This window comes from Panthera pardus, unplaced genomic scaffold, assembly GCF_024362965.1.
Source record: "Panthera pardus isolate Hobbes unplaced genomic scaffold, ASM2436296v1 HiC_scaffold_11, whole genome shotgun sequence".
Taxonomy (NCBI): Eukaryota; Metazoa; Chordata; class Mammalia; order Carnivora; family Felidae; genus Panthera; species Panthera pardus.
The window spans coordinates 88,144,054-88,158,761 of NW_026526666.1; the positions used below are offsets into that span (position 1 = coordinate 88,144,054).

Consider the following 14,708-nt stretch of genomic DNA (forward strand, 5'->3'; position numbering starts at 1 on the left):
TCTTTCAAACATTTCCTGTTCCTGTTGGCTCCCTTCCCCATGCACAGATTTCTTTCAAACGTTGCCCTTAACTGGTTGCAGGTTGATGGATGGAAAATGTTTGCTTTTATGAATTAAGCTTTCATTGCTGCTCCTAATTAGTCTCCGAGCCCCTTTTGTCATCCCCAATCTCTCAGGCCTTTTGCAACTTAATCCCGGCCGCAGCCCTGAGTGGAGAGTCACTCGCCAGGGGTTGCAGCTTGACTTGGGGGCGGTGGCCAGGTGTGCAGGCCCAGGTGGGGCGAGGATGTGTAGGGGAGGCCGAGGGAGGCCCACGGAAGCTGTGGCCCCTGGTGAGGCCGGCAGAAGGAGAGGTCGGTCCCGGGAGCCAGCAAGGCGTCAGGAACGTGCCACCTTGCTCCCTGTCCTGGGAGGAAGAGGGGACCCTGTGATTCCCAGAGTTACCGAGGGCATGGCCAGCCAGCTGGCCACTCGGCCACGGAAGATGATTTCTCTATGCCGTTTGTGCGCACAGACCTGCGCTTACCCTGCAGGGCCTGGGGGAGAGAGTCGGGTTCCCCAAACGTTGTTTAGTGTTCAGGCGCCTGCTCTTGGAGGCTGAAGTTGTGCGTCTGGGAGACGCAGGGGGCTGAGTTTGTAAGCCATTCTCACCGCCCTTCTCCCATCAGTCTCGTGGGACTCGGGGAACAGGCAGGGGGCCTGAATGGGAGATCCAGTACCTGGGGAACCTGACGAGACTTTCAGACCTCAGAGGCTCATGGTGTTGAACGGCCTGGGCTCAACAACCAGCCCCCTGGATTTCAGTCCCAGCTCTGCTGGATGACATGGGGCGCGTGGCTCCACCTCTCTGTGCCTCGGTTTCCCCGTCTGTGTAACGGGGACAACGATGATCCCTCCCTGTTGAGACTTTGTGAGGATTAAGGAAATTGGCACAAGCGTATCAACTTGGCACACATCGAGAGTGGGATACATGTTACAGATTTTGTTACTTCAGATGCCTGCCACTGGAGATCTTTGAAGTCGCTTTGAGCGGTATAGTCACTGATTCTGTGATTGTGGTGTGGTTTGGCCGGGGGTGGGGGAAACCCAGAAGGTGTGAATCGTCGAGTGGGAGAAGTGGAGGCGGCTGGCAGTGGGGAAGGAGGGCGCCGGGGTCCGGTGGCACGGAGCGGCGTATCTGCTGTGCCCATGTTGCCCAATGGGAAATTCCCACTGAGAGGACACATCAGCGATTCACACAGTGGGTCACTCTGGGAGCTGGGACAGGTTGGAGTTCGGGACCCCGAGCCTTTCCCTGGCCCTCTGACTTCTGCCAAGACCGAGAAGCCAGATGGAAACTTCTGCCTGTTTCCTTGATTCTGTCTTAATTCTAGGAAAATAGCTTTCCATGAAGGACACATACCCACCACCACCGCCACAGAGCCCTCGCGATAAGCCTGAACGTGGGGCCCAAGAAAAGGGAGGGAAAGAAACCAAGCCATCGGTGTCTCCTGCAGCCAGTAGGGCCCAGGTTCCCACCCCACCAGACACAGTGCCCTTCTTACAACGAATGTTCTGTTCTGCCCCCTTCACCAGCCCACAGTGAAACGCGTAGACGATGTAACTTACCTACTTACGCGCGGTTTCAAAACCTATACAATTCCATAACTATAACGGGGAAGAAAGGGGAAAGTGATTTATGATAAAATATCCATTTGAACACGTAAATGTTGGGCAAGACTACACTGTGGGTTGAGTGGGCGCTTGTGTGCCTGGCACAACACCCCGTGCCCGCTAGGGCACGCCGCCAGCCCAGGCGCACGGGACTCGAGGTCTGAACGCAGCATCACTGTCGATGACATAGTTTTCTGAAGTTGTGAGCAATTCTTGGCAGGGTTAAAAAAAAAAAACAAAAAACAAAAAGCCCGTCTCCCATCCTGGACAATTCAGTAGATATTAAAAGCGTGGAAAAAAACCTTCGCTTTATGTCAAATGGAGTTAGGCTCGTGGCTCAGAGACTCTTTGTAACAAGTTCTCCACACACAGGAAGAATGACTGCTTCCGTGCCCTGGGCAGTGCTGGACATCTGCGTCCTCCGCCCCCCACATCCCACCTCTGGAGGACCAGATGCCACAAATTCCCTAAATGTCCTCTAGGAGGCAGCCACCGGCCTAGGTGAAAATGAAGAAAGCATGAGCTCCTAAACTATCACTGGCAGGTTAAAAAGCAGCCAGAGCTTGTGGAGAGAGGTTTGGGTTGAGAGATGAGGGTGTGGCTTACCGGCTGCTGCTGGGAGAGGAGACAGAGGGCCTGTTGGCCAACACTGAGAAAACCCCGAGGTCCCCTGAGACTTGTCCCCTCCTGCTGTCCATGAATCCCCGTGTGGTAAGAGTTATGACCCAAGAACCATCTAAGAGGGACAGGGACTTGCCTAAAGCCACACTCCCGGACCTGGCTGTTTGTGCTGATTGGTCCAGGGCCCCCCTCTACCCCCCCACCCCGGGTCCTACGGGAATGTCTGGGGTCACTCAGGGCCCCAAGGGGCAGCTACTCCTCCCTCCCTCCTCTCTTTGGGTACCTGGGACGATGGTGCCAAGCCTGGAAAGGGGGGGAAACTGTTGAGGAGGGCCGATGACCTCAGGGGTGGCTTACGGTTTGCTGCCTGGTGAGAGTGGGGGCTTCTCACTCCCCAGGAGCGAGTCCTTAGTATGCGGTAGGGGCACAGGCCCCAGCACATTCTAACCTTTTGGGTCCTGCCCAAATACTGTGTGACGTGGATGACTCGTTGCCCCTCCGTGAGCCTCAGTTTTCTCATCTGCAGAATGGGAACGGTCGTCTCTCCCTTAATTTATTTAACTAACATCTACTGAGCATCTCCTATTGTGCCAGATGCTGTCCTTGGGGCTGGGGATGCAGCAGTGAACAAGGGACAAGCAGCTCCCTCCCAAGGTAGGGTGGGAGCGAGAGGGTCTCTGATGCTTCCGATTGAGGTCTTTAACCTTTTTTTTTTTCCTTTTTTTTTTTTTTTTTTTTTACCCTATGGCCCGCCTGACAGTTTCAGAATAATGTGTTTTACCAAATCAAATAAAACACAAAGGATTACAATGGAAACCAATGACAATAAAACATAGTTAGCAAAATGTCTTTTAAAATTGGGATAAATGTGCTGCTTTATTAGCGTATTAAATGGTAAGATGTGGCAATGGGTCTGATGACGACCACGGTTCTGAGGTCGTGACGAGCACAAAAGATATTTAGAGAAATTTGCAACGTCAGTAATGTGATATGTAAATACCTGTGACGTCTGTTGGTGACAAGGTCACAGGAACTTCTGTAATACCTCTGTGGTTTGCTGCCGACGGTCATACTTGAGGGAGATGCTAAATTGCAGCCAGAGGTTAGGGACAATACAATTGTCATTTTTGTTTTCCTGTCCCTGCTCACGGGCCCACTCAATTCTGAGAAGCAGCCTCGGAGGCCAGGTTTAAGATGCCTGCTTTTGATAAAGTGACCAGAGAGGGCCTCACTGAGGAAGTGACTTTTCAGTGGAGTCCAGACAGAGTTGCAGGAGCACTTCAATAATTGGGGTCCATCCAGCCTGGCACCTGGCAGTTCAAGGAGGCATTGGAAGTGGCAGAGGCCTGGGGACCCCCCCCCCCCAGAAAGTGCCCAGCTGGTTGGGGAGGGGGAGGAGTCCAGGAGAAAAGTGACCAAAGAGTGAGGGAAGGCAGGTCCCGGGAGGGGGTAGGCAGGGAGCCTGCGGCCTGGCATTTCCCTAGACCTTCTGCACTTCCGGTCTCCAGAAACCGTGGAAAGTGCCCCTGTGGTCTGAGCGTGAGGGGTTAGGTTTCTGCGGACCCTGGAGTCCAGAAGCAGGTGCTGTTTGCATTTCTGTCCCTGCGTCCAGTGGACTGGCTCAGGAAAATTCTTCTAGAGAGGCCCCACTCTTCCCCAGTTTGAGCCGCACCTCAGTGTAACCCACCCCCTGGTGTCTCAGAAGCCCGAGGGTTCCGTGCCGGGGCCCTGGAAGCCTGATTTCCTTCCGCTCCGGATCTCCTGTTTCGGGGGCTAGAGTTTTCATGGATCACTGGACCCAACCGCGCAGAGAGAACCGCTAAGCAGCGTTCCCTGCCCTGAGAGCTCCTCTCCCACCTGTGAAGCGGGGACATCAAGACTGGCTGCCTGCCTGCCTGCCTTGGAGAGTTGCCGGGAGTACAGGGGCTGCAGAGGGGTCCACTCAGGCTGCCTCCCTCGGTGCCCGCCCACGGCCCACAGGCCCCTGCCCTTAGGGAGCCCCTGGGTCTGCAACTGGGGTGCAGAGATAGCGATGCTCAGGGGCAGAGAAGGAGGAGGCCGGCATTAGGGGATCAGCGAGGCTCCCCTCGCACCCTCCCCAGTCTCAGACCATGTGGGGGCTTTGATGCTACTAGAGAAGAGGGCAGGAGAGGAGAGGCCTACTTCAGCGAAGGTGAGAGGAGAATTGGGTTGCCCTTTGAGGAGAATCTTGACCTCATACCCCACCCACCACTTATACCCCCAGAAGAGCCAAAGAATTAAGAGGTAGAAGGTAGAGAAGAAGGCTGTTTATCGAGGGGAAGCCTTGATTCGCTTGTCACACGGGGAAACCCGCCTCAACATAAGACAGTAGGAGAAAGCACCAGCGAGAGGAAGCACTGGAAATGCAAACCAGCTCGGGGTCAGAAAGCAAAAAGCAAAACGCAAGACAGAAAGGCCACTGAGCTGAGAAACTGATGGCCACACAAAGGGCGGGGAAAGCGCTCAGAGGCTACTGCAGAGCCATCTCCAAAAGGCGCCGAAATGCCAATAGGAAAGCATAAAGGAACATCGAGGCGATAGTTGGCGTTGGGTTAGGACAGAGGATGAACGTGTCAAGACTTTCAGTCTCACTGGGCATGGCCAAGAGGCAAACGGAGTCAGGGGCAGTAAGATCCTCCTTCCACCTTGACAGGCGGCCATGCTGCCGATGGCACCGCGCTGACAGCTGTCACGGTCACGATGACTCTCTGAGCACCATCTCGCCAGAGAGATCAATGCCCCTGAATACGTCCCAACCCTCTGACTGCGATGAAATCACTCACCACTTCTTGGAATCTTTTCTGAGGAAATAAGCAGAGATGGAGACAAAGATTTTTATAAACGAAAGGTCGTTTTCATTTTATTCTAACTGGTTAAAAAAAAAAAATTATCATTTTAAAAGTTTTTCCTCTCTTAGGAATTTTGAATGGAGACTTTGGAGCCAAGTGTCTGTCTAAAAATAGAACAGAGTTCTGGAAATAACAGTTGCGTGTACAAATGAAATGTCGGCAGCTCCCAAATCAGCCCGTTTTCAGCCCCAGCTGCACACACCAGTGAGAAGTCAGCAGGGGCGTCAGAGAGTAAGACAGATAAATAAAAGATGAGGCTTCTGTGAGTTGAAATATTTTGCAGGCATTAAAAATGAAGTTTATGAAGAATTTTTAACGACATGAGAAAGTGCTTATGATGTGAGGTTAAATGAAAGAAAACAAAACCAGGGTATGAAAATATGTATTTTGGTATCATTGCAACTCTGTAAATACACATAACCCACACAAAAAAGGATTAGAGGAGAAAACACCCAAATGTTAATAGTGTTTATTCCTGGCTAGTTGAACCGTGGGCGATTTTTCTGTGTTCCCCAAATTTTCTATAAAGATCACTCGTTACCTTTAGGAAAAAATATATGCGTTTTTATACATATTTTTGTAGTTATACGTGCGGTGCTCCCCAGCCCCAAATCGCAAGGGTCGCTGGACAGAAGGAACAGCACAAAAGCCAGGAAGCAGGGAGAAAATTAGCAGGGTGGCCAGAGCATGGGGAGGGGGAAGATGATAAAGTTGGTGCCAGACCTCCTGGGGCCCCGAATGCCAAGGCCAGCAGCTGGAACTTCACCCACAGCCCCATCTTCTGCCCAGGTTCGAAGGAGAGAGATCTGCCCTTTCTGGGAGGGAGACGGGGTGTTGCTAACAGCTCCAGGTGCCAACCTCCTGCCTTTATTCTCCACTCCCCCCCTGCCAGGGAAGAGTTTCACACTGACCATCACCGTGTTCACCAACCCCACCCAAGTGGCCACCTACCACCGAGCCATCAAGGTGACCGTGGATGGACCCCGGGAACCCAGACGTAAGTGCCCGAGCCACTGAGCCCTCTGGGCAGTGGGGAGGAGGGTCCAGCAGGGGGAAGGGCAGCAGCCGAGGTCAGACAGATGGCAGTGGTCCCCTGAAACGCTCTCATCAGGGGGCTGCACTCCTGGGCTCTACATCCCTGCACACTCCGGGTGCCTGCCAATAAACCCAAACCCTCTGTGCTTATCCCTGGACTGCTGGAGGCCAGCAAGGACCATAGGAAGGGGTAATGGCAGAATCAGCTTGACCGCCCCCCCCCCGCAGGACTGCCCACTGAGAGCCAGCTGAGGGAGTATGGATTTGTGATTGGCATCTGTTAGGGAAAGGAACTAGATGGAAAAGTCTTCCAATAGGGTATTTGTGAGTGTTGGGGGTGGGGGGAGGTCGGGCCAGGTTTGCTCTACTCCGTCCCAGCTTCCTCTGCCAGTGGCTGAGGGAGGGAGCCATCAAAAACAGGAGTTGGTCTGGCTGTGAGGCCACATCCCCTCCTTGGAAACTTTCTTTGGATCTCAGTATGTGACTTAAGTCACACGCAGCCTGGGCACTCTGACCCCAAAACCCACACTCAAGAATGCGAACTTGATTCTGCAGATATTTACTGAGCACCTACTATGCGCAAGGAGTCCTGATGTGTGCCTTTTAGCATCAAAGAGAGTTTGTGTTTAATTGCTTCTGCCTGCTGAAGGATAATGCTGTTTGTAGGTTTATGTTATGGGCACTTGAGGGGCAGCTGCCACAGAATGGGCCAGAGGTCTGTATTCACTAAATTAGTGAATGAATGAATGAATGAATGAATGAATGAAAGAAACAGAGAACCAGCTGGCCAGCTGGCCATTTCTGGACTGGCTGCTTTCTGAGCCCTGACCAGAGTGCTCCTTCTGGACCACCCCACCCCCCAACTTGTAACATGCTCAGTGTGGGGTATCGGGAGCTGCCCTGCCTTTCCCTTCCTACTCGTGGTCCTTTAGAGTTTAGAAAGCCCTCTCGCATTTATTGTCCCATGGGATCCTTACGACAGCAGAGCCAAAGGGTCACCCCAGTTCCAGTGGGGAGAGAGTCCAGGCCAGGGGATGTTGAGAACCTGCCAGGGCCTCCCATGGCCTTTGGTGCTGGGAGGGGCCCTGTCTTCCCAGAGACAGTCATCGTCGATTTCCATTCCAAGCTGGGTGGACTTGGGGCAGGAAGACAGAATGGGGACCGGAGCCCAGGAGGCTCAGAACAGATGGGGCTCTGCCAGGGTGTCGTCAGTGAGGGCCACCCAGGGCTGGCCCCTCCTCCTGGGGAATCAGACTGACCTAGCTCCCCATCTGTCCAATTCCGGGGCCCACTCCGGTGTCTGGCCACTTGGGGAAGGCTTAAAGCTGGGCTTGGTGTCCCCGGATGACTCTCCCTGAAGGCCCTCAGGGCCCCCTCCTCCAGCCTCCCTTAGCTCCCTCATATGGTCTTCAGACCCAAAGACAGGCATCTGCTGTGGCCAGATTCTTGCCGGGACTGGATGTGGATGGGTCCATGCCCCTGGCCTTGGGATTCATGGCCCTGGACAAGTCGTGTTGTCTTTTGGGCCTCAGTCTTGTCACCTGTGAACTGAGTCAGTGACCCCAAGAGTCTCGAGGTGGTGATGTCTGGGAAACCCTTGTGAGCCATAAGCCACCAGGATGCGGAAGACAGCCTGCCTGGTCGGGGATGTTGGGGAAACTGCTGGCCTCTTTCAGCCTCAGCCCCCCCCGCCTCCAGGAAGTGGGGTGCTACCACCCACACCACAGGCCTAGAGACCAGTGATGGCATGTGGATAGCATCTGGCTGTGGCAGGGGGAGGGTCCTGGTGAGTCACTGGAGCCATGGTGTTCGGTTATCCCCAGCACCTGGCCACCACCGTGCATTTCCACCACGAGCACCATCTGTGGGTGGTGACTCTTGGTCAGCAGCAGGGGGGCAGCCCAAGCCATGGCCCTAAAGGTATCAAACAGGTGGCACACCACTCCGTCTCCAGGGGCAGAATCAGGACGGACGGGAGCCACAGTCGGCTTCGCTGCGATGATGCAGCACTTAGGAGCCACTCCACAAAGCAGTGAGCGCCCAGTCCACAGAGGCGTGTGGCAGGGGGTCTTGGAGCTTGCTAGGAAGGTTCCCAGGGGCCCAGCAATGCCTGGGATCCCTCAAAACCCCCCATGTCCAGCCGTTCTCAGCCCAGAGCTGCCCACCCCACCCCCTCCACCCCCCCTTGAGGGCCCTGGATAAGGGCAGGGGTGTGGCCCTGCCTTTGGGAGCCCCCAGTTCAAATCCCCTGCCGGCTCTTCTCTCCTGGGGTCCCCAGACCTGAGACAGCCCTTCTGGGGGTGAGCTGATAGGGGAAGGCGGTGGGAGGCAGGGGGGCGGGAGGGGACTGCACAGGACAAGGCAGCCGAGGCCGGAGGGAGGGGAGACAGCAAGAGGAAGGAAAGAGAAGCCAGCCCGGGAGATGGGCCGGAGTCCGAGGCCAGGCTGGCTGTGTGACCCGAGGCAAATGGCACCCCTCTCTAGGCCTTTAAGTCTCATTAAAGAGACTTGTTCAAACAAAATCTTAGCAGAAGCTTATTTATAGAAAAGAGCAGCTGTGGGAGGAGGCAGTTCTCCAGGTCTCCCGTCCTGAGGGCCCGCTTGCCTGTGCCCCTGCCCACCCAGGCCTTCAGGTCAGGTCTCACCCGCACCCTGGCTGCCAACCCCACCCTGGCCTTGTCTGTGACCTTGGACAAATCCTCCTCCTTACCGGGCCTCCGTTTCCCCACCTGTAAGAGGTGAGAGACCCGGTCAGTGCTGCTGGTCACCAAGCACACACTCCTCGTGTGCCAGGTCCCCATTAACAGGTCTGCAACCACCGGGAGGAGACAGGCCAGGAGGCAGAGCCACTTGCCCAAGGGTGAGTTTCAGTGCACCCCATGGGCTCCAGTCTGGGGCTCAGGGAAGTGAGGGCCACTTGGAAGGGCCTTCCTGCCTCACTGTGCCTCATCTGTAAAATGGGGAGGATAGTAGCGTCTGCTCTGGGGAGTTGTCCTGAGCGTGAAAGGAGCTTGCAGCTGCACAGCCCGCAGGAAGTACCCAAACCCTCACGGATTATCACAGGATTTCCTTTCTGGGCTTTTCTCCTGCTTTGTGACTCCCAGCCCCATGTGAGGGCTGAGCCTTGTGTGGGGTGGGGGTGGGAGTAGGGGCCGGTCCTGGGAGCCAAGGAGTGGGAGTCTGCAGATCCCTGAGGCCCAGCTGTGGGTTCTGTGGCTGGGTCGTTCCCCTCTGGTGCCCTGCAGAGCATGCCCGATATGCAGCCAGGTGGCTGGCTGGGTTTGAAGGCTAGCTTGGTGGCTTCCTGCCTGTGTGGCCTTGGTTTCTGAGGTTCTCAATGCCGGTGTCCCTCATAGTCACCGGGGGCTGGTTAAAAAGCAGGTGGCTGAGCAGGGTCCAGGATTCAGGCAGGAGGCAGTCCGGTGCCTGGCGATTCTGGCATGGAACCACTCACCCCATCTTCCGGGTTTAGCAGGTGCTGGCACCTGAAAGGGTAGGACCCAAGTTTTTAATCCGGCCGGAGGCAAAGGGGGACAGTTCGAGCATCTTGCCTGTGGGCCCTTTCTTCCCAAAAATGTATGTGGAATGATTTCAACAGATATTTTCCTGGGCACCTTTCATGTGTCTGGCGCTGTTCTAGAAACTGGGAATGCCACAGTGAGCCCAATAGACAGGCTCCGTCCCACTTGGGTCTTCTACATTAGAGGTGGGGAAAGATGGTATAAATAGTTCTATTGTCCCTGTGGCCACAGCACCCCACGTGATCTGTGCTCGTTACCCCCTGACTTCCTCTCTGACATCCTCCTTGCTCACCCCACTCTGGCCACCCTGGCCTCCTGGCTGGTCTTCAAACTGGGCGGCCACATCCCTGCCTCAGGGCCTTTGCACTGCTGTTCTCTCTCTCTGAAACAGACACCCCCAGATGCGTGGCTTGTACTTTCCCACCCTGAATGAAGGCTTTACTCAAACTTCCCAGTGAGACCCCCACCACCGTCATGCTGTTCAAATCACACACACGCACCCACCCCTTACCAGCTTTGATTTTTACCTAGAACCCTGATCACCTGCCAAGATGCAATAGAGTTCACTCATTTATGTCATTTATTTCCCATCTCCGCTCACTATTACATACGCTCAGTGGGGCAGAAGTCCTTTCCTCTGCTTTGCCACGTGCGGGCATAGACCCTGGAATACAGACATGAGCGCTTAGTAGGTGCTCAGTAAATATGTGTTGAATAAATGAAGTACCTAAATGATTAGTCGACTTAATCTCAGGTTGTGAGAAGTCTTATGGGGAAAAACAAAGCTGGGGGGAGGGGTAGAGCGCACAGGGATGGGATACCAGGGAAGCCTCTTGAGGAGGTGACATTTGACCAGAGAGGCCCGAAGGAAGTAAGCAAACAGGCTCCGGACGGCACGGGGAGGAAGCGTGACCCTAAGCCCATAGCGGGGCCTTCCAGGGTCCTAGAGTTGCCACAATTTCGGTCTCTGCTCCAGGTGTGGGGAGGTAGAGGGAGGCCTGGGCTGAGGAGAGGCAACTCCTCTGAGGAGAGGCCCGTACTCCCAGGGCCCCCTAGGTCCCCAGGGGAGTGCACCCAGCAGGAGGGAAGGGGTTAACCTCAGACCTCCCGGGCTCCCCTAATCAACCCCAGGCCGCTGGAAGCCCCAGTTGCGGCCCTGGGAGGGAGCCGCTTGCCTCCCTGCCCGCTGGCCCCCCGCCAGCCGGTTTCCCAGCCCAGCCACCGACCGGCTTTCATCTGCTCACAGGGGGCCGATTCAAGGCAGACCACCCGGGGCCCAGCACCCGCCTGCGATTCCCCGCGGTTGTTAAGAGTCGGGTGTAAATCTCCTGACAGGCCACAGAGCGGGCCTGGGGCCCGGGGGCCCCACCCCGCAGCTGGGCGGACAGTGGCTGCTGTGTCTGGGCTGTGACCGCACCAGAGCCGGGCCAGGCAGCCGAGGAGGCAGCTGAGTGGCTTCGGATGGGTGAAGGGCCCCGTAATTGGGGCCCACATTGTTCCCGGCAGCCGCCGCTCTTCCTGTGCCCGGCTCTGCTTCTCCCTGTCCCCTGTCCCCTGCCTCCCCGTCCCTCTCCCACCCAGCTGAGGCCGAGCGCCGAGCTGGTCGCTTGCCAGTCAGACCTCACCGCCAGTCAGCCCAGCTCTCCTCTCTCGGAGCGCTTGGGAAGCCGAGACCTCAGCCGCCAAGCTTCGTGCAACGTGCTGACCGGTCCAGGTTTGACCTTGACCTCGCACCTCCACTTTCCCACCTGTAAAATGGGGGTGATGGTAGCAGCCCCTCAGAGGGTTATGGCCCTCGTAAACGATATGCATGGCTCACCTAGCACGGTGCTTGGCCCCTCGTAGGTGCCTGCAAAAGTGGTTGCCACTCTCGTCACGGGGACTTGTGTTGGGGCAGCACGAAGGCAGGGGGATGGCCCTGACGGTCCCCAAGAAGCACCAGGTACTTGGCAGGTGCAGGGACCCCGTGCCGGCCCAGCTGGTGGTGATGAAGGATGCCTAGGGACTGGTGGGAAGGGAGCCCCCAGCCCAGAATCCAGCCATCGTTCTCTTCCTCCAGCACCGTGTGACCCTGGGTGAATCACTCAGCGTGGCTGGACCGCAGTATTCCTTTCCCCCTTCTCTACCCCTGCGAGGCTGGATATGCCTACCGTATAGACACGTTAAGGAAGAACTATGGCGCCCAGAACGCCTTCCTTGAGGGCCTAGGCCGGACCACCTGTTTAATTCCTGCAGCCTGTCCACACCCTTCGGAGTTCCAATGTGATCTCCATTTTACAGATGAGACAGCTGAGGCCCAGAGGGAGAAGGTGACCTGCCCAAGATCCCCAGTGGGTGAGAACTGCCTCATAGAGGCCTGGGCCACTGGGACCTTGCTCTCCTATAGATGAGGGTCACAGCACTAATCGAGGCATGCTGCAGGGACCGGCAGTGACTTGAGCCCAGCTACTGGAGGCTGACAGGTGTGGTGGGCCAAGGTGGGGCCCTACCCAGGTGGCCCCCATCCTCCCTGCAAGGTGTTTTACTTTTAAACACTTAGGGTCTGTCCTGCAGCTTATCCTCACCTTGGGGGTTAGGTAGTATGAAAACCACTTGACCGTTACGGCGGTTAAGGCCCAGAGGAGGAGAGAGACTTGGCGGGTCAGAGCAAAGCGTGGTTAGAGAGCTGGACGCTCAGCACTGAGCTGCAGAGCAGGGCGGGGCTCCTGGCGGAGTCCACTGAGACCCTCTCCTCTTCTTCCCAGGCCCATCCTCCTGGGCCCGCAGAGAGTTGCCCTGGGCCCTGGGCCTGGGCTCGGCCCTAACACCCGTTATCTGGAGCCCGCGATTGTCAAAACCCAGGCTCCTCGCTTTCAGGATGGACTCCAGGGAGAGAAGGTGGCCTCAAGCCATCTGTGTGACCTCAGACATGTCACTGACCCTCACCGAGCCTCAGTTTTCTCACCTGTGAAGTAGGGACAGTGAGGAGATGCGGGGTGAAACAAGGCAACGCATGTCAACACCTTAGACGCCGGAGTGGAGGCAGCGTTCAGCAAGCAGGGGCTGCTGTTTTTATTTCCGGCACCGCTAGCTGCTGCTGTCAGCCTATGGGGTGCTGCAGAGGCTCGGTGCTGGGACAGGGGGTCTTCCTGCCAGGGAGGGGCTCTTGGGGTGAGCCCCAAAGGACAGGAAAGCATTCCTGGCGGGGGCTGTGCCCGAGCTGTGGCTCTGAAGTGTGAGAGGCAGGGCATACTTGAGAAACTCTAAGAACAGCAGCAGCAGCAAGAGGAGAGAGGTGGGGTGGGGGCGTGGGGGGTGGGGGTGGCCCATGGAGCAAGCAACCCTGCCTCCTTTTCTTCTGGAGGCCCGAGTATGGCCGGTGGCTCCCACCGGTAGTGGTCATCTTAAGCCAGGGACTCTCAAAGCTTAGAGGGGCCCCAGTGAGCGAGCTGTGCAGAGGGGAAACTGAGGCACGGTGTGAAAGGGCTGAGCCCCAGATGACCGAGTGAGCGAGGCCAACCCCCCCCCCCCCCACCACCACCGGCTCCCACTGTGGGTGGCCAAATGAAAGAGGTCTATTCTGTGGGCCCATCTTTCCTCGGGCACAGGAAGTTCCGTTCTGCTCCAAGTGTGAAGGCCGGGGCCCTGTGGCTCTGAGACTCTCCGGCGCCCGGGCCACGCGGAGCCACCTCAGCTTCCCCCTGCCCCTCCCTTGTTCCCCAGCAACAAGGAAGCAATTCCCAAAGCACTGTGAGAACTCCCACACTCCAGGGGGTGGGCCCTTTGTGACGGCAGCACAGCGCGTGGTGGGGTATATGCTTCGGGGCCAGATTACCTGACTTATAGCCCAAACCGACCACATAGCAGAGATCTCCTCTGGAAGCCTCAGTAGCCCCATCTGTACAGTGGGAGCAAAAAGGAAAGTGTCAAGGGACTTGGTCTCAGGGGTCTGCACGCCAGTGCTGGCTCTGCTGTCCCTGTTTTCTGTCCCACACTTACCGTCGTGGCCTCAGTGTCCTGATCTCTGACGTGGGGGTGATAATCTCACCCTCCCTTGGCAGGAGCTGGGGTATAGAAGTAACCCATGTAGCTGGAGGGCATTTATAGACCTTGTGTGGCCACCATGGGGACACTGCGGCTTGGGGTGGGGGAAAGGGCGTGTGACTTGAGTGAGGCCACCAAGCTGCACAAGTGGCTGGGCCCAACCTCGAACCCAGGCTGGCTGTGAACCCCGCCCTCCTTCCGCTGGGCCGCAAGAGTAGCTGCAAATGCCGGGCACACAGCGTGACTCAGAAACGGGGCTTCGTTCCACAATGGCGATCATCAGGAGGCCGGACGTATCGCACGAGTTTTTGTGCAGCCCCCGTTGGCTCACTTCAAGCTTGTGGTCGACTAAGACACCCAGAATCTTCACACCCAAGCTGCTGTCAGGTCAGTCTGCAGTCTCCACGTCTATCCGGCCGACTTCCTGCCTGTTGAGATCGTTCTGAATTCATTTGCCCTCCAGCTTGTCCACACCACCCTGCTGGTTCTTCAGTGGCCGCAGCAGCAACGGCAACAACATTTCTTCCGAGGCTTATCAGGGCCGAGCCCTGCGGCAGCCCCCTCGAGACCACCTCCTGAGGGGTAGCCATGAAGCAGTCCTCAGGGGCTAAGGTTACACAACCAACCAGACGCTGAAATCTCGAACTTGGAGGCTGTAAACTGGCAGTGTGAGCAGGACACATCCTACGAGTTGGTTTGGGATGTTTCTTTCCTTTTCTTTGTTTTGTTTTGTTTTGTTTCTCGGTATTGGAGTGAATTGCCAGCATAGAAAGCATGGGAGATTTCACATAAAAGCAAGTTTATTGTTCTCCTGCCAGACTGGTGGGTCTGGCAACACTGGGTCCACCCCCACGAGGGCACCCGTCGGCTGGACCGGGGGACAACTGCCCCTCCTGCAAAGGACTCCCTCTTCCAGTCCGCCTCACTCCCCACCCACCCCGAGTGCCTCATTCACGGCCTGCCGGCCCCCAGAGGCCTCAGAGCC

The 14,708-nt window shown here is 56.5% G+C and overlaps 1 protein-coding gene across 2 annotated transcripts in view; it reads left to right on the top strand.

Moving 5' to 3' along the window:
* Positions 1–14,708, top strand: part of RUNX3 (RUNX family transcription factor 3) — a 59,732-nt gene that overhangs the window by 34,977 nt on the left and 10,047 nt on the right. For both annotated transcript variants that reach the window (XM_053898792.1, XM_053898794.1), the window contains one exon: positions 6,037–6,141. In XM_053898792.1, the coding sequence (XP_053754767.1) occupies positions 6,037–6,141 (105 nt within the window). The remainder of the gene's footprint in view (positions 1–6,036; positions 6,142–14,708) is intronic.